General features: G+C 35.9%; 3 protein-coding genes across 3 annotated transcripts; 1 reads left to right on the top strand and 2 right to left on the bottom strand.

Moving 5' to 3' along the window:
• The first annotated feature begins 793 nt into the window (after positions 1 to 793).
• Positions 794 to 7452, top strand: LOC108968541 (trafficking protein particle complex subunit 8). The gene is made up of 17 exons (XM_018932635.1): positions 794 to 1073; positions 1151 to 1312; positions 1380 to 1671; positions 1735 to 1876; positions 1931 to 2110; positions 2175 to 2384; positions 2445 to 2545; positions 2605 to 2689; positions 2758 to 2921; positions 2983 to 3445; positions 4993 to 5136; positions 5200 to 5350; positions 5430 to 5576; positions 5639 to 6103; positions 6173 to 6607; positions 6660 to 6698; positions 6778 to 7452. Exons 1-17 carry the CDS (start codon positions 908 to 910, stop codon positions 7431 to 7433), a joined length of 4002 nt encoding a protein of 1333 aa, XP_018788180.1. The 5' UTR covers positions 794 to 907; the 3' UTR covers positions 7434 to 7452.
• A 1457-nt stretch (positions 7453 to 8909) lies between these two features.
• On the bottom strand, positions 8910 to 9897 carry LOC108968542. The gene is made up of 3 exons (XM_018932636.1): positions 9519 to 9897; positions 9260 to 9462; positions 8910 to 9202 (listed from the first exon to the last, which is right to left on the bottom strand). The coding sequence occupies exons 1-3, from the start codon at positions 9645 to 9647 to the stop codon at positions 9085 to 9087; spliced, it is 450 nt and encodes a 149-aa protein (XP_018788181.1). The 5' UTR covers positions 9648 to 9897; the 3' UTR covers positions 8910 to 9084.
• Positions 9898 to 11995: 2098 nt separating this feature from the next.
• LOC108968543 (protein Exd1 homolog) lies at positions 11996 to 14252 on the bottom strand. Its single transcript, XM_018932637.1, has 2 exons — positions 13296 to 14252; positions 11996 to 13231 (listed from the first exon to the last, which is right to left on the bottom strand). The coding sequence occupies exons 1-2, from the start codon at positions 14067 to 14069 to the stop codon at positions 12956 to 12958; spliced, it is 1050 nt and encodes a 349-aa protein (XP_018788182.1). The 5' UTR covers positions 14070 to 14252; the 3' UTR covers positions 11996 to 12955.
• Positions 14253 to 20190: the final 5938 nt, after the last annotated feature.

Genomic DNA, 20190 nt, shown 5'->3' on the forward strand with positions numbered 1-20190 from the left:
GCTCAGTTGCTTTTTGTTTTGCAAAAGAGCTGGCATTCCGCATTTTCATTTATTAATTAAAAAATATGGTTTTTATTTAAAAATTGTTAACTTTCAAATTTTATAATTCAATGTAAGTTTAACCAACATTTTTTCATTTAGTGAATTAGGAAATATATAATAATTGTTTTAATGAAAATATTTAAGAAGATGACTATTAATCGTGTATTTCAAAATCAAAACAAATAAAGATGTTTTTCCATTGTACTAAATGCTCTACTTGTTTAAACAAGGTTTAAGAATAATACTTACAAAGAGTCTTTCGTTACAATAATTATATTTATTGGCTTTTTAATGTAAAAGAAATGTACGTTTTTAATTAGTCAATAACAAATTTTAGGGTAAATCCCTCGGTTTCGGGGCTAAAACGGGTATGTATGGATGGAGGTGATGTCCTCCAAATCAAGAAAATATACATCCATAGTTGTCGCTGATTTATGGTTTTTAAGATATTTGCATTTAAAGTTCAAATATTTAACTATTTAAAATGTGTGTATTTCCGTTTTATAAAGAATTTTACATTTATATATATAACTTTTATTTAAACTAACACATAACCCATTTGTTTCTACCCATTTATTTTACATTAAATATTGCAAAAATATTAATTTTAACGTTGATGCTGGGGTACTATTCTAAATCCTAACTATTTTTTTAAATAAAATAAATAATACAATTTTAAGTTTTAGGTATTACCCTGTTACTCTAAAAATTTTCAATAACTTTATTCTTCCTGTATTGCTATTAGAGAACAGCTGACAAATTGCAATTGTATCATCAGAAATTGTTTCTGTTAATTTTTGTGTGAATTTAAGATAACCGAAAATATATACATTGAATACTATTTAAACTTGCTTTTAACGCTGCAATGATTCATTTAACAGGGCACAAGTATAATGCCCGAGAGATTATACAGAATATGTTTTCTCCTCTAGTGGGTGTGATTTGCAGTCCACTAGCCAACGAAGTTTGTAGCCGCAACAACTTGTCCTTCGTGGAAATGTTGCAACCATTTTCAAAATTGTTAAATGACGGTAAAAATGTTTTCCTTTATTGAAAATCTTAACTGCAAATAAGCAAAAATATGACATATGTATGTGTTTGTTCACAGCTCAATTTCGTGACGTATCAGATACAAGTGTTTCAATTAAAGGCTTACGATTGAATTTCTGTGACGTTGATTGGCGTCCGCCGCAGACGGTACTGGCGCGTAAAATGCTCAATGAAGCAGTAACAAATGCACATAATGACGAAACGAAATCAGTAATCTTAGGTACCTCATAATACTAAATAATTGTAAATATTTATTTATCTGCATATATATATTTTTGGTGTTTTAGGAGATTTGAAATTAAAGTTACCAACCTCAGAGCCGTGGTTCGAGCAATGGCGAGAAACCTTCTTAACTGTGCAATTTCCCGCTGACCACGAGTTCACTCGCCATTTTCTTACTTGCCTCATCGTACTGAGCAGTAGTGATCCGAACATTGTGGAGAGTGCACAAAAGCTTACACAACGCGTACATCAAATGCAAAGTGTCACACCACAAAAGTTACCAAAGTGGTTCAATCCCACTAATGTACTTAATAGTTACGTAGTGCTGCATGAGGGTTCACAAGGAGATATATCTAAGTATGATACAGTGTTTATATTATTTTAAGTATTAGAATTATATTTTGTTCAATTTATTTGTAGAGCTCAACAAGGCTACGAACTTCTGAAGTCTACATTTGGCGATAATAAATGTTTTTTGGTACAGATTAACTCATTAGATGCTACCGTGCCTGGCGAGGTGCCTGACTATTGGGCAACTTATATAAAACGTCAACCAAGAAATGTAAGCCCACCAATTAATAATAATTGTCTTAGCATTATTTCTAATAATTTGTAGGAGTTACAAGTGGATCAAATAAGTGGCCCCAAAACACCACAAGATGCTATGTCCATGATCTCAATGCCAAACATTCAAATGCTCAGTGATGCAATGTCCACCACCACAACTGACAGCAGCAGTGATATAGCCATTATACATCCCTTGAGTCCGGTGCAAGAAAGCGCCACGGAAGCTATTGTGCGTTTGCATTTTTTTCACTTTTTTTAATATTAACTTCTTCAATATATTTATTTTATGACAGAGCTCGAAGTTTTCAGTAAGCAGCGAGAGCATAGCTTCGCAGAATATAAACGCTAATGTATGGGCAACTGAACCAGACGGCGATACAACAGGACATGGTGGCTGTTTAAATGCTATGGATGTTGAGAATTTACGTCATTTCGTCCAGGATTATACGGTACGCGCGTTAATACCGTACGCTGAGCAGATGGTGGCTGTACTCGCAGAAGCGGTAATATTATTTAAATAAATGTTGTGTTTATTTACTTTTCAATTTGTAATTTAAATTTAGATTACAAACAAAAAAGGTGTTAGCAAGTCCTTGCTTAGTGCCACCAAACGGTTATTTAGCAGCAAACCGGCTACGAATGCGACTAATCAAAACGCTGTCATGTAAGTGTGAACCGTTAAGCGTTAGCGTCGTTATTTATTGATGTTTTCACTTTCCATAGCTATACTCATGAATCATCGGAATTGCAAACGCGCAAACTTGGCGATCTCTACTTCATGTTCGGGCATTATAACCTTGCTTTTCAGGTGAGTACTTTCTTCGCAAATTTAGCACTCACTTTGGTATTTACGGCGTAATCGATTTTTGTTCACAGGCCTACCACCAGGCTAAACGTGATTTCGACGCTGATTCCGCTTGGCAATACTACGCAGGTGCGCTCGAAATGGCTGCCGTTTCAGCGTTTATGCTGGGCACAGCCTACCGCAAGACCTTTGATTACATGGAGGAAGCCATTAAAACCTATCTAAACGTTTGCAAGTAAGCATTACACCGCTTCTTTATAGAAATGACACTAATGTGTAATTCTAACGCACAACAGATTGCAGCAATTTGCTACGCGCGCCACATTACTGAGCATGGAATGTCTACGCACATCGCGCATGTACGGTGAGGCGGCCAATCAGCTTATACGAATGACTAGTGAAGATGCCGACTTACGTTCGGCTTTGCTTTTGGAGCAAGCGTCATACTGTTACTTGGCATCGCATCCCTCCATGTATAGGAAGTATGCTTTCAACATTGTGCTCTCGGGCAATCGCTACTCACGTGCTGGCCAGAGGAAGCACGCTCACCGCTGCTATCAGCAGGCGTATCAAGTGTTCGAGAGTCGCGGCTGGAGTTTGGCTGAAGATCACATACAATATACAATGGCTAAGCAAGCTTGCGCCTTAAAGAGACTCGAAGAGGCGAGTAGTTCGTACGCGCATTTGTTGCATCCAGCCAGTCAACAGAGCGCCCAGCAGCAAATTATTTTCCTGAAGGAGTACATACAAATGCACACGGTAGGCTGACATTTCATTTTTTTGTTTATTTGTGGTCTTGTACGATACAGGGTTTGTCCGAAAAGTAATAGGWCTGAGTCGATTAAAAAAAATTTATTGAACCAACCGTTACAATTCTTTAAAAACTTTAAAATACGCTCATTCTACGTCGATGCAGCGCTGCCAGCGCCATTTCCAAGCATTGAAGGCGTCACAGAAGGCATTCGCCTTAATAGCCTTGAGGTTTATGCTGCTTGGATCCCCTCTGCTGTCTCAAAATGCTTGCCTCTTATCTGCCATTTCTGGCAAGGAAACAAAAACTAATTAAAAGTTCGGGGGGCCATATCTTGGCTGTAGAGTGGCTGCGGAAGCGTTGGATGCCGGCCTTGCTGAAGTGGCTGTTTAGAAGAAAGTTCGAGTGAACCGGTTCGTTGTCGTAGTGCAACCTCCAATCGTCTGCGATGTCTTGTCGGTCCGATTGACCCTTTGTTTGAGTCTCTTGAGGACTTCTACGTATCACACAATAATCGCGTAAGTCTGCTCTAATGTTGTTGTTGTTGTTGTAACGGCAGAATTATGCCGAGTTGGAATTTATCAATACACTAAGGCTAGGTAGGTCGTTGTGACTTAGGAGAAGGCACACTACACGTAAGGTCGCGGTGCAATCCTCTTCTATTTATCTTAACTTAACACTCCCTTCCTATGGTCGACCCTCAAACCGCTCGTCATAAACGGCCGTTGATGAAAACCAAATTGAAACTACTACCCAAGTGGTGATTAGTTAACTGCTACAACAACAACAGCCAATACCTTCATAACTTCATACTAATCAGCTCAAAAATTGTACCATGGGCGTCGCACCACTTGTCATTAGATACGATTTCGTTTATGTCTCTCAAACTATTTCCATAACACATTTGTATTTAACAAAATAGACAAAACCGTTTTCAAAATTGACCGTTATTATTAGAATAGGGTCAAAAAAGTAATGTGGTTAATTTGGGTGAAATCCATCTAGATGCCCAACAGATCGAAATCTTTCCTTAGTTGACCTCAAACCGTATAAAACAATTAATATGTGAGTATCTTAAAGAAATTTGTTAAAATGTTGCTCCCAGGTGATTGTGAAGAAATATAAATCGGTCCACTAAGCCCTTAAAAATAAAATAATTTCAGTTTAAAAATTGGAGTAATAAAAAAATTTGTTTTTAAATTAAAAGCTGAAATGAAAGTTTATGAAAAAGGAAATATTGTAAATCTTCTAACGAAAACACTATACTTTAAAGCAATTACACTTAGAAGACAAAAACTGTTGAATTTGTTGCATTATTTAAAATAAGCTTTCCTTTTCAAAAGATAATCAAAATGTAAAACACGAGGTACGCAAACTCGAAAACGTAATAAATAAATACTAAAACAATTTATTTATTTTTTAATTACAAAATTGGGATTACCATTATTTTTTTCATTCGATTTTAGATTAGGTATTTTTTTAATTACATATTTTCTATTCGCGTATTAAAAGAGTTTCCATTTGTCACTTGTTTTATTATTTTCATACTTTTAAGGAACTTATCAAGCGGAACTCTGAATTGGGCCTTCTTGCACTTGCGTTGCCGCAGGTGGCACAAAACTCGGTACGCGTTTTACTTTCCACACCCAGCACTATGGTTAGCGGACAACATGTAGCCGCCAGCGGTATTGACATAGAGGTTTAACCCGCCGTTGCTCTTGATAGAATATTTTCATTTAAAGCGTATATTTAAATATTACAGTCGAATTTTGCGGATGAACCCATTTGGAATAAAATGGAAGAGATGCTTGTGGCAACAGTGGATCCCAAAAAGGCTTTGGTATTCAAACCAACACGTTTTCTCTTCTCTAAGGAGTGCCCGGCAATAGAAAATCCACTGGCTGTGCAAGGAGGTGAGCAATTTTGAGAAAGCTGAAATGTCTTTATGATTAGATGTATCTTTGAATTATATTATTTTTATATATTTTCCAGAACCGATTGAGTTATCCGTAACGGTATTTAACACTGTCAAATGCAGTATTACCTTAAATGGCATCGATTTGCTTTGGCAACTCCAGCTGGATAATGGCGAAATGCTTGCGAATGAATCGCTATACACCCACAATGAAGAGAGTCCGAGTAATTAAGCTTTCATGGGTTTACGTCAAGCTCTTAAAGACTATATTTTCCTTTAACTTCAGGTAAAGCCGCCGTTAGCGCCGCAATCAAAACCAACTGTGTGCCTTCCGTCGTATTGGATGAGCGCTGCGAACATACGATTCACTTTAAAATTACACCAAAATTAACGGGACTTTTGAATATAATTGGCGTCGTGGGTGAGGTGGTACTCACAGCGGAGCCCACTGCCTATTTGCAAGGCATGCTGAAATTCGTAACGCCGCAAGTTAAGGTGAAAGGCAAACAAACCACACAAATGTTGATGGATAATAAAATGAGCATTAAAGTAACACCGGCTGTGCCGGCCATGTCTGTTAGCTTCACGCAACTACCAACGGACCTAATAGCCGGTGAAATACTGCCTGTAGTGGTGAGCCTGCGAAACTCTGGCATTGTGCCGATCGAGGATGTTTTCCTTTGCTGTGATCAACCGCGCTGGCTGACTTTGACAGATGTAGATACGGAAGTACCGTTATCTATATTGAAATGTAAGGCTTTTAAGCCAGATTTAATTTTCGTTGTACATTAATTTGTAATAACTTATGTATGCCCTACAGCTGTTAAAGACCTCTCCAACGAGAAGTTATCGAAAGATCGCGAGCTGCGTCGTCAACGTGTTTTCCGCTTGCTAAAAAATGAAAACTCCGTTAGTTTGAAACCCCAAGAGTGCACAACTGTGTCGATGCACATACAGGCGCCCTTCCAGAAGGGCGATTTCACATTGCGTCTTCTCTTCTTCTATAGTTTGCCAGATGGGACTAGTGCGTCCATTAAATACCGTCTGGTGCGCCACAATTGGCAATTTCAAGTGCATGAGAGTCTGCATGCTGCAGTGACATGTGTGATAAGCAACACGTTGTCGGGCGAGCTGGGTCTTGATGTTGCTGTTAAGAATGAGAGTAGCGCGAAAAGTTTTGTTGCAAGCGATATGTATGTTAATTCCATTGGAGTATATAGCGCCGACCATAATATGAACAGGAATAAGCTCTACAGTAAGTTGCAGCATTTATAAGTTGTCTTTAATGTGCCAAATTTTATTTACAGTTACCAATCAGATGGGCATTTCTACTGGCAGCGATGGCGGTAAGTTGGTTTAAAAAGCTAGAAAAAATGCTTTTTTTTTAAGGTATTGTTGACTTAAAATCGGTTTTATTTCATTCAGCGCGCTTTCTGCCAATGGGCAAATCAATGAATTTCCAGTGCCGCCTTGAACGCAACAAAAGCAAATCCACTTCGCCACCTGTAAAGTTGCTTTATGAACGCGTTTCATTTGTTAACGTTATACCCGCTATCCATGCTAATAAAGCACACACACACATTCCTTCCGTTCACGAAATGTACGGCTTTTTGGCTAAACATGAGACTTTATTCTTCAACACCAACATCAATACAGATGAATTCAACAGCGCTATAGCGGACACAGATCCACACACTACAGTAGTGTTAAATTGGGCGGCACAAGTTAAACTTTATCAAGACGAGACTCATCGTTTGGTGGCTGGCCAACACTTTATACAATTACGCAATCTTTATGAAAGTTCCACATGTCTGGGCGTGCAAGCAGCACAACACGCTTTTGTCGATATTATAGCAAAACCCCCCCAACAGATGCGCAGCATTGCCGAGTTCGCGCTAAATGACACGGATGCGCAGCCCTTTGCTGTGTTTGCCGATGAGCAGCGTTGGATGGACGATGATGATGATGATGACGCTGAGGAGGCTGATGACAACGCGTCATTTTGGGAGGTGAACACAGATTACGTTGGCAAGCGTTGTTTGTTGCTGGATGAAAGTTTAACACTTGCTGTGAAAGTTTGAATATACATGTTTTATCTTAGTTATTTACTATAATTCTTATTAATGCATAGTTTCTATCAATGCCACAGTGCAATCTATATATATAATAGTGTCCTGTTAGTTACACCTCATAACTCAAGACGGCTGCACGGATTTGGCTAAAAATTGGTGGGGAGGTAGTTTGGAACTGGGGTAAGAACATAGGATGCTCATAAACGCAAAAATTTAAATATAATTTTAATATATTTTTTAATTATAAGTATTTGTTAAAAATTAATTTTTGTAGGAATCATTTGATTATATGCATACAGTTTTAAACAAATTCTTCCTCAAAAATTAAACAATTACTAAGTGTTGGAATAGTATATAATTGTAGAAAATAACTGTAATCTAATACGCAGTGAAATAGGTTATAACTGGCTCAGTAATCAGTCGTTGAGTATGTATTATACCACGTGCATCCGAGCCGACCTTTTCGCCTTTCCACATCTGAGAACCGGTTCATCATGTGCAGTCCACTAGAATGACTGTCGATTGGACTCCAGTGGGTCTTGATGGAGCTCGCCCGCTCCGCAGCCTTCACCAAGATGGTAAGACCCGAACCCATGAGAATGTTTCCGGATAGGGATCTCATTGCCTCGCTCGCACCCGGTAGTCTATTGGACTTCATTAATGTGCTGGGGCTAAGCGAGTCACTGTGAGGCAGGAGAGGGCACAATAGATCAAAAGTCGCGGTGCTTTCCCTATCTTCATTCATTCAATGTTCCTATTGTCACTCACCGACGCAAAAATTCGGTTTCACTACGATTAAAAAGCACTCGAACACTTCTCAGAATCAGTTATTCGTTGTTTGTATTGGGGGATTATGAACTTGTGAGACACCTATTTTGCACGGATCTTCTTTAGGGCGTTGTTGTTGTTGTTGTTTTTGTTGTAACGGCAGAAATTTTGCCGAGTCGACAGTCCTTGGCGGGATAAAAATCCGGGTCCGTTCCGGTTTTCGTAGACCCGACTGTCTTTAGAGCGTCATTGTCTTCGGTGCTCATTTTACCTGTTTCCAGCTTAGCAAATATGTTTCAACGGTGGGTTTGCCTGCTTTATTAACACACAAAATGCTTTATGATCCATTTTTTTGTAAACTAACACAAGTTGCTTTCCAAAATTGCTATATCTCATTAACTAATAGTTATAATGCAACTAATAGAAATCATATAAATGGTAGTAGTAGTATTATCTATATATCAGCCACAGTGAAGCTTGGCGGGTAACCTAGTAAATAATTTTTTTTTTTGTTAAATACATTTTATTTGCAATCTATTTTAGTAATTTGATAACAAAACCATAATTTGACTTATATTTTTGATCAAAAGGGGTGAAAGTTGCTTCAAGGTATTTACTAAATGAATTAGCTTTACTTTTATCTGTTCAAACGTTGTTACTGTCTTTGATAGATACATTTCTTTTTTTAGGCCGTTTTAAATAATAAAAAAATGTATATATATTAAGTAACTGAATGTTATTTTAATTAAAATTTGCTAATACCAGACAATTTCACTAAATACTACGTTATTTAACGAACATTAGACTAGATAAACACAGCTTGTGTTTATTTATTGCTGCACAAACTTAATAGACAAGGTGTTGTCTAAAAAACTGGCATTTTGGATTTTCCTTAGCGATACAAATTTAGTTGAGCAACTAATTCTCGCTCGTCGATTTCCTTCGTGTTTAAGTCGGCCTCCTGCTTCTTTAACAGTTCAAAAATCGCCGCAAGCTGTTCTCGTTCGATTCTAGAAAATTATGTTTTCATAAGCATCACTAATTATTTTCCTCATTATGATACTCACTTTCTTTCCTCCTCCAATTGGTCGCGCGTCAATTGAGCTTCCAACTCTTTGAGCCGCGCTGATTTCATTTTACTAACTAGACCATCACCTAACGGATTATCCGTGTCGACTTCGCCTTCGTCACTGCAGTCATATAAATTGCCCTCAGCTGTCAGTAGATTAGGCTGCTCTTCAACTTCACGATCCAAGCGAGAGCCATACAACTATTTTATATAGTAATTAGTTAATTTTTACTAAAAGTATTCTTAATAACAATCACCCCAATATCCTTCACCAAATGGGAAAAGTAGAATGCTAGTATAACGGCAGCTAGCATCGTCACAGTGCTTAGCAGGTAAACATTATCAAATGAATCGAAAATTTCTGCAATGCCTAATAGCCCACTCATATTCTTAGCTCTTTAATTCACAAAATATATTATACGTTTAAGCAAACGCAAATATGGTTAAAATCTACCGCTTTCGGCAAAAGAATTCGTCAGTAAAAATAAATAAACAAACACGAAACCCCGAGAAAAGAGAATTTGCATAAATATCTCTGTACCTAAATTGTTATTTAATTCAATCACTTGCGGCAAAAAAATTGCATTGATTAAAGGTAAATAAACAAACTCGAAAACCTAACAAGAGAGAAAATGCATAAAAATATTTGCCAAAATAATCAACAGGGTTGCATAGCATGTCATAACTGAAGTACAAAATTAGATTTTCTCACTCTATGCTGTTTTTGGCGCAAATAGTTGTCATGCTTGAAAATTATTTAAATAATACAAAATAGTCAAAATTTTATTATTAAACTGATATGTACGTATCTCTTAAAGATGTATAAAATAAAACTAAAACTTTTTAGTCCTTTTTAATTTTTTCAAATAAGTGGATCGGAATAATTTGTAACATTAGTTTATGCCTTGACTTCCACAACTTATAACGGTAAGCTGATGCCGTTATCAAGCTTTTTCGTTTTTACTTCTTACAATCGGATTCTAACGATTTAATTGAACAAAGAAATTTAATTATTTGATTTAACTGTAGCTGTTAAACAAACAAGAAAAGAAAAAAGAATCAAAAATGCTGAAGAACTTTGAACAGGGATCGAGGAGGTACACAATTCCACGAACTAGGTGCGAGAAGTTAATTAAGAGTTGGCTCCGACGATTCAAAGTAATTTCGAAAAATTGTAAACACACTATAAAATATTAACGCTGTGAGGGCTTACTACTGAAGTTTCCGGAACATTTATACATGCATATACCCACATCCGGAAGTATTTTATCCTGTATTTTACATCCGACCAACACCAAACACCCGATTAAGATATGCTCTCTTCTTGAGTAGTTTCTTTTATACACAATTGAAAGACATCAGATCGAATTTAAATTGTATATATTCTTGACATTATAAATTGTAAAAAATATTCGATTTACCAAGACGCTGCATTGGTTTAGCTGAAACACAGCTGGTATATAATGTCACAAAACCGAAAATAAAACTCATAGATTTGTGAATTAGTTATGAAATTTATTTATTTCAAACATGGCTCGATTTTTGAAAAATGTATAATTTTCATTAATAAACGTAATTTAACTTCAACTCAAATATTGTTTCTTCAAAGAACATAAACATTTTCCAAACTCAATTAAAAATTAAAATACATTTCAAATATTTACAAATTTTGCTTAGCAACTTTGTACTTAAATTAAATTCATTTGTACTTGTTGGTTAACATAGCTCTTTTTGTTGTAAAAGTTCAGATATATTAGTAAAGGTGCTACCTGTTGGTAAGGGTGCCATTTTATTATTCAAAGAATTGGAATTAAAATTGTGAACTTAAATTTTAGCCCTCAATGTCTGGGTGCAAAAATTGGGAATTTAATTTTTAAATTACAAAATTCTAAAATGATTAATATAAATCGTTTGAATATGTAAGTTAGCCGGTCACTACTCTAGAGTATTGAATATGATGACGCAAGAGCGAAAATTCTTTTGTGAAATTTTTAATTATAGACATGTTATTAAATTTTTTTTTGTAATCAGTATTTGAGATTAGTACATTGAAATATGTTAAATAGTGAATATGTTTAGTTAATATTTTTGAAAACACAACATAAAAAAGTTTAATTAATTTAAATTCAATTATTTTCAACTCTCTCAAGCTTTATGGAAGGTATAGCTGAGTTTTGTTTATTTACCGCGCCACTCAGATGAAAGTTTTCCTCTTCGGAAAACACGATTTTCTTAATTATTTATTATTATTTTGATAATAAGATTGAATAATTTGTAAACGTTGTTCCTGCGTATATCTTTCCATGATGAAATTGTAAACATTACTGAATACACTGAAAAAAAATTAAAGATCATGACATCTTAAAAAGGCCGAGACGACACTTAGAAATTATATCATCTCTATTGGAAACCCGGATATTTTAAACTATCGAGCGGTCCGACTTGTCAAATAAAGTGTTATAAGAGATTATCTTCAAAATATCGAAGTTTAATTAACTGAAAATTCAACAACTACAAATTAGGCACAAGCAATGTGGATTGGCAACATATGTTCTTAGCTCCAGAGTGCCTTCTCGATATTTTTCAAAACATGGTCCGTAACCGGATGGGCTTCTGATTAACTAAGATAAGAAAAAAATTATTCGAAACCATTTTTTTTTAAATAAAATTGCAGTTTTGAAAATTGAAAAGGATATTCTGTTGGCATATCTTTTATAAATGGCTTTACCCTACCTTTAATCTTTAATCATTTCATTTAATTTATTGTTTTTGTAGCGGCCGGGTCCGTTTCGGTTACAGTCATTTGAAGTTGCTTACAAGTAATATATTCTAATTTATTAGCTGTTATTGAAAGAATAAATTATTCGCAACGGCAAATATATTATCTCCAGAAACTGGTTGCTATTAACTGTGAAAATTTTACAAATAAGCATGTGTTTTCTTATAAATGTATCCTATATCGTAGATTTAAAAGAACATAAAAGAATGAACTAAGGGAGGATTGATGCGCCAATAGGCGTATGTCATTATATTTAAGTTTAAGCTTTGAAACATCAAAATACATATAAAAATGTAAATAGTTTTGAAAATTATATTATAATTGCAATTTTTAAACTTAAAAATATCAAAAAAATCGCATGCTAAATAAATCAAGTTTGTACTTCATATAAAAGTTCAAAAAAATACTATTTCAATATGAAATCTTTTATTAAAAATAATGATTCTTACGTATTAACGCCACCGCAGCAATTAATTAATGCGATGTCCTTAGTTTTTTCACTTAGAATTCAACACACCAACAAAATAACCGGTCTTGGTCCAACACCGAGATCCTTTCGCTTTGATCTCTCTTCTAATTGCCATTACATTTATGCTGTTGTGACGTCAATATATAAGTACGATATTAATTTAAATTATTTCACTAATTATGGTATTGTAATTAAATTAGTTTATTTGTTATTATTTCTTCGTTTAACAGTAAATGAACACATTTAACCTACATTCGTACCGTCTGAGAGCAATATTGATATTGTAATGCTTCAAAGCTTTTTTTCACAGCCAATAATCATTATGCACGATGTTGATGTTATACTTTTAGTTATGGTTAATTAATTAAAAACTAGGTGCATCGCACTTGAATTTGTATTTACTCTAAATACACAAAATATTGAACAGCACGAAAAGGGTTTCATTCTCATTCTGCTAATTCATTGAATTTGAAATCAAAATCTTTTTCACTACGTTTTATATGCTGAAAGCCAGCTCGACTCTTACGTTGCATTCCCAAAGGTGTAGTGGCATCTTCACTTTCACAAAATGTTTTTGAAAATATCTCACATTGATTGTAGAAATTATTCAGCATGTGTTTATGAAGAAGATGTTCATGCAATTTTAATTGCATTATTGCTTTTTTTGCCAATAGTAGACGTACTACTAAAGTCAGCGGCCGTTTATATGGGTCGTTGGGTAACTAAGGAAATAAAATAATTTATATTTAGTATTAAAGAAAAAATTATATATACATTTTATATTACAGTGCTTTCTTCCTCAGGATGAAAGAAAATTTGAGTTACATTTAATATCTTCTCAACAGCTTCTATTAAAGTCAATGGTTCTTTGATCCCTCGTATGATAGATACCGCTACAAAAGTATCGAAAATTCCACCTATTTTAACGTCGTGCCGATATTTAAGGTGATCAACTAGTTTATGACTATAATGTACCACTTTCCGAGGTCTCTCAGCCTCAAGTAGATGCTTCATTTCCCGAAATATGCTACCTAATGCTATAATGTCGAATATGTAGACGGTTTGAAACGTGGCTAGTACCATCACGGATGTGCGATGTGCGCGACCATAGTCCACCGGCTCGATAATAAGTGCAACAACTGGTTGGACACGAATGTCTGCTAATGCTTTGTGATATTTCTGATCAGTCTGCGTAATGTATACCATCGAATTTAGTTGCTCGTGTATCAGATCTAATTCAGATGTACTAAGCGAGATATCACTTTCTTCTGATGTTGCAAGTTTACTTTCTGATGATGCAGGTGATGTAATCGAATCACTGCAGCTATTTGAGTTACTCGAAGGTTCATCTTCTCTTATAATCTGTAATTTTTTAATTTGAGGAAAAGCTAAAATTTGCGGCGTGTTATATTGACAATTTGAACGCTGGTCATAAGGGTTCTCTAATTCAATTATCCTGCGCTTTGGATCAACAAACTTTAATGTGCCTGTCAATAATTCACTGGCTGTTTGCACCAACAGCATCTGTCCCAATTGTAGCGTGATGTCCAAAGACTCCATATTTTATATTTACTGTTAAGAGCTAAAGCCGTTTTGCAGTATAAAAAGATGCCAAGATAATCTTATACTTGATTTAAAACATTTAATACAGGATAAAATGCGGTTTTTTTTACAATTTTTTTTAGAAAATGACAGCACTTTGCACAATTGTTTCCAAAAGCGTTGTTAGCATGGTACAAGGGTTGCTACCACAAAACAAATTTGACTAGTAAAGTAAGCAAAATCAACTGTCAATAACAGGGTTGCGTTTCAATGTAATTTGATAAAGTTTTTATGAAGGGTTTACTTTTTTCGTATTTTCTGAAATATTAAAATTAACTTAAGATTTTTTAAAATTATCAGAATAGAATAGAAAATTATTACAAAATATAAACCAAAGAATTTTTTTTTACATGTTGACATAAGTTATATATATCTTTATTACTGTGGAAAAGAGAGTTATCGGTCGATAGGATTCCTTTGTTGGCGGGTTATCCAGGTACCACTCCGATTTTATTCCATGAGGGCCAATGGATTTAGAAAATTCTGTGAAGACGACTCAGTTAGCTTTATTGAAGTTAACGAAGGTACTGTTCTCCACAGAAATAAAGTCGGGAGGTTATGCTATTTATCAGACCACCATTAGCCATGGGAACATCGAGCGAGTTATTATAGGTGTATCCCGGCTGATGTGGAATTGCATGACATGGTTTTACTAGTTTTTCTTGACTCGATCTTTCGTGTTGAATGGTTGTTGGCGACTTTGAGTTATGAGAATTCCTTTGTCAACTTGCTTCCACGGCTCTCAGAACGTTGGGATGTTACACTAAAATATTATAGCTTTGCGTCAGGCAACGTGGAGCTAGAAATATTTAATATACATATACAGTAGTACCTCGACATACAAGTTTTTCGAGATACGAGCCGACGAGCAAGTGATTTTTAGCTTTTAGTTACGAGCGAAATTCGAGATACGAGTGGCCTGAAAGGATTTATGAAAAATTGGAACCCGGTGTTTCAGTAGAGGAGAAGATTGGGAAATCCATGGGTCTAGAGGGGGAAGAGAGAGACGTGAACGAGCTCATCGAGGAGCACACTCAGGAACTGACGACTGAGGAGATACAAGAGTTACAGTCACAGCAGCATACTGAGGTTATGCAAGAAATTGGTTTTGAGGAGTCAGAGGAGGAGGTTATTTCTACAAGTGAGATAAAGGAGATCTTAGGAATGTGGGAGAGAGTTTCACAGTTCGTGAAAAAAAACACCCAGAGAAAGTGGCAAAAGGTCGTGCATCTGACCTTGCCTAACTCATTTCCGGAACATTCTGAGAGGGAGGAAGAAACAAACCTCCTTGAACATGTTTTTTTCTAAACGGCCTACAGGTGAAAGCGAGAAAAATTTAGCGAAAAAGGGAAAGACCAGTGAGGATATCTAATTTATTTCTTTACATTCTCTTTTTTGTTTTTGTGTAAAAAATATTTGATATTTATAAATACGTTTTTATTATTCAAAACCACGTAACAAAAATAACTGGGGTGACATTTTCTGGTGGTTGGAACGGATTAATGGTAGTTCAATTGTTTTGAATGGGGAAATTTACTTCGAGATACGAGTAATTGAAGATACGAGCAGGGTTGCGGAACGAATTAAACTCGTATGTCGAGGTACCACTGTACATACATTACACGATATTGACGTCGGGGACTTCAATCAATTACATGCGTAGTTAACACCTATGATTTCCTCATTGCAAGAATCCTGACGCTCATATTTACAAACTGGAGGAAGATGGCAAAATAATTCTAAAATTTTGGGTGTCATGTTTGATAGCCATTTCCTTTATTGCCAAAGCGTAGAGCTGCAACAAATCAACAAGTTACTAGCCGGAAGCATCTGGGGAAAGGAGATGTTCGCAACTTGAAAGACAGACGGCCGGTCGTTTACTAATTATGCACCGTGGATGCACAAGGAAGGGCGCAGATGATGAAGATTTATGCTTACATAACGAGGCCTGTATGCTTCCTATCAACGAACTACTCTCTAAATCGGTTTCTGCTGGAATGCTTTCGCCGTATTTGACTCCCTCATAGTGAATGGGTTTATTGACCATCACGCAACGAAGTTCTGAATACTGTAGAATTGACCTGCTTATTTAGAATCGACCCCGACATTCCATATTTATGTTTTGTCTCTTTGCATGCATTCTGCCTTTTTACAATTCCCATGAAACCAACCATGATCCGACTCTTTTGACAGGATCAATAAAATTTTTAATTCATGACCAGCGAAATTGTTGACTCAATTCAAATCCGTTCTCCACGCAAAGTTTGTCTTATATAATAATACCGATTTCCGAAAAATTAACATACATATCTCTAATAAACGGTATATATAAGTATATACATTTTTTCTGCCCAAAAAGCTCTTTTAATTTTCTCTGCAGACTCGCATCTCGAATTTTTTAAATTTACGCCAATACAAAGACTGCTATAAATAGGAAGCAAACAAAGGGAATCAGTGACAAATACTGAAACACAACACACATAAGCCGTCGATAAATACACCGAAGGATATTCAGCGCGAAATGGAAAATTTTAAATTGCCTCTGCTTTTGTATAAATGCTTAAATCAGTGAAAATCCGCAGTTGAAATACTTATCAAACAATATGTGAAATGTAAAGTGAGAAAGCGGAAATGGCGTGAGGAGCGAAGAAATAAGACATTGGTTTTTCTGTTATCGTTTGAGGTGAGGCAACAGGCGGTGGTTATGGAGACTCAGCTGTTAAGATCTGATAAAATCAGAACGGCAAGCGCAAATTAACAAAAGAATTATAAATTCCGTTATTGGAAACTTCAGGAATGCACACATATGTAGCTGACAGAAGTCTAATTATGGATATTTTATTAATAAATCTTAAAGTGGAGCTTATAAAAAATGGGAAAGAACATAAAAATTTGAAAGCAAGATTGGCGATGAATGTAAGCAAAACAGATGAGTCTCTAACTTCTAAATAAACAGTTCACAACGAATGGTACTTTCAACCATCATTTATTTGAACTCAATTGTTTGGATGCATTTACCTTTTAGATTTCATTATAAGCCGACCCACTATTAAAACTAAGATTAGATGAATTTCTTCTTCTTGATTGGCGTAGACACCGCTTACGCGATTACAGCCGAATTAACAACAGCGCGCCAGTCGTTTCTTCTTTTCGCTCCGTGGCGCCAATTAGATATTCCAAGTGAAGCCAGGTCCTTCTCCACTTGGTCCTTCCAACGGAGTGGAGGTCTTCATCTTCCTCTGCTTCCCCCGGCGGGTACTGCGTCGAATACTTTCAGAGCTGGAGCGTTTTCGTCCATCCGGACAACATGACCTAGCCAGCGTAGCCGCTGTCTTTTAATTCGCTGAACTATGTCAATGTCGTCGTATATCTCGTACAGCTCATCGTTCCATCGAATGCGATATTCGCCGTGGCCAACGCGCAAAGGACCATAAATCTTTCGCAGAACTTTTCTCTCGAAAAATAATGTTTAAATTTCGATAAATGCTACCCATCGCCAGACTTTAAGACGTATTTCAACAGTAGATTTTCTGGTAAAATCGATGCAGCTCTGTAAACTACGATTGGAAAACTAAGACTCCTGATACCACCAAGGTTTTAGTTGGCATGACTTTCTCTATATAAAGCATATCATAAAAAAATAGTATATTACCTACGCATTAGCTAGAGAGTCGATTTTCACAAGCTTATCTTGGAGTGAATTTTTTATCAACAAAATAAGCTATACAAGTCTTACATGTCAGACTGGACGATTTCCATTATTTTGACAACAATGCACCTATAATCTTAATTCTATTTTCAACGATGAATCTCCATATTCTTAGTGGTATACAACAAGAAATTAGGAAAACCAAACGCTGAAGACGCATCACTCTTCCCCACGACAATGCTAGCTCTCAATATTTGACCGAAAACACTGTAATTTTCGAGCACTCAAAACATCAATTTGATGAGTCATCCACCGTGTAGTTCTGACTTAAGACTATGGGAATGAGTTCCTTTATTTCCGTACGTTAGAGATAAACTAATATTTTGAAAAATATTTTTTGTATTTATTTATTTAAAAGAGAAATAATTATAAATAAATAATAAGCACTGGCTGCCAGGGCCTTCAGCTTATGTTATAAAATCTTAGTCTATTATATTCACATTTGAGATCGATTTGTATAACGTAAATTTAGATACAATAAAAAAGATAAATTTCAAAGCAAAAGTAAATGGGTGCATGTATGTAACTAAACTAAATATTTAATTTGCAAAGCGAAATATATTTAGATATGATTTTTATGTTACTGTCATCAGTCCGTTCTTGATATAAAGAAGGTTTTTTGTTAGAAAAAACATTAGCTCTGATTCGTTGAAGTGCCGGGCAGGTATCGAGGAGGTGTATAACTGTGAGATCATTTRATCYGCAGAACACGCAATTTGGTTTATTTACGCCATTTAAGATGTGAGCATGTGTAGCAGTTGTGYGTCCTATTCGAAGTCTTATAAATGTCCTTATATTTTTACAAGTTGCTTTTCCTGGGTATAAAGGCTTTGTTCCCGCAGGATTAGATTTTTTGTAGTGGTGATCGTGATTACTCCATTCTCTTACTTGTATTTCATTTACATATGTTTCAACAAGTCTGTGTATATCTTTATCGCTGAAATAGTCAAAGAAGTGAAGTGGTTGTTTGGAAGCTTCTTTAGCTTTTTTATCGGCACTTTCGTTGCCATAAATTCCGATATGGCTAGGCTAGGCACCCACATTATTTTTATACAGTTATTGCTTTGCAATAGCATGCTACGAATATTGGATATTAAAGGTTCATTATTGGTATTAAACATAGCTTCAATTGCAGATCTACTGTCGGTACATATAATGCGTTTATTTCCCATTCGGGAAGCAAATTGTACTGCCTCAAATATTGCGGCTGCTTCGGCAGTAAATACCGAGGAGTATAATGGCAAGTAACCGACCATAATAGTAACACCTAGCTGGTTTGTTACAGCAAACGTTGTGCTGGTGTCTGACTTGGATCCGTCCGACTTGGGAAGGCGCGAATGCTTCTTCTGACTGCTGCGTGGTAGGGAGCGTTCAAAAGCTTAATGTTTGTATTAGCGCTATGTCCGTAAATCCAAAGTCCGAAGTCAATTTTAGATAATATTAAAGCTTTTGTTATATTGACGAGAGTATTTGTATGTAACAAGCAGTATTTAGATGATAAGAATTTAATTATATTCAATCTAGAAAAAAGACTTACTCTAACATATTTACAATGCTCTTGGTAAATAACGCAACAGAAAGGGGTGATCCCTGTGGTATGCCATTAAACAGATCGTGTAGGCCGGATTTATGCATATTGGCAATAACAAAAAATTTGCGGTGGTTCAAAAACGATTTTATTAAATTATATAGTTTTTCGCCAACATTCCATTTTTTAAGTTCCCTGAGTACCATGTGAAGTCCAATCCTGTCAAATGCTTTTTCAAAGTCTAAACTTAGCCCAGAAACGTGATTTCGGTTTGGCAAAGCCGTAGATGCATAGTCAGTTACTCCTAAACCTTTGTGGAAGCCAAATTGCTGGGGTTTTATAAAAGCGTTTGCTTTGGCAAACCACATAACTCTTACAGATATTATTTTCTCCAGACTTTTGGACATGCAAGGAAGTAAGGATATGGGTCTATAATTTTCTATTTGAGAGGTAGGTTTATTGGGCTTGAGGATGGGAAGGATGGAAGCTGTCTTCCACTCCTGTGGATAAATTCCCTCGTTGAGGATTTTATTGTAAAGAGAAATTATTCGTATTTTAAGGGATCGAGGGAGATTTTTAAGGATGGGATAGGAAATTTTGTCCAATCCTGGAGTTTTACCAGTCATCGATGCAATTGTTACATCGAATTCACTTAACGTGATGGGAGCATCTGCTTGGACGGCTCTGGGTGAGGGAGGTGGGTTATTGTAGTTTTCAGAGATTGTTTGGCTTTTTAAGGTGTTGAAATCATTGTGAAAATTATGACTGATGGAATTATCTGACCATGTGTCCGCAAACTTCTGAGCAATGTCTTGAGGGTTATAAAGAGGACCTTGGGCTGA

This window comes from Bactrocera latifrons, unplaced genomic scaffold (assembly GCF_001853355.1).
Source record: "Bactrocera latifrons isolate USDA-ARS-PBARC rearing strain unplaced genomic scaffold, ASM185335v1 scaffold_22, whole genome shotgun sequence".
Lineage (NCBI taxonomy): Eukaryota > Metazoa > Arthropoda > Insecta > Diptera > Tephritidae > Bactrocera > Bactrocera latifrons.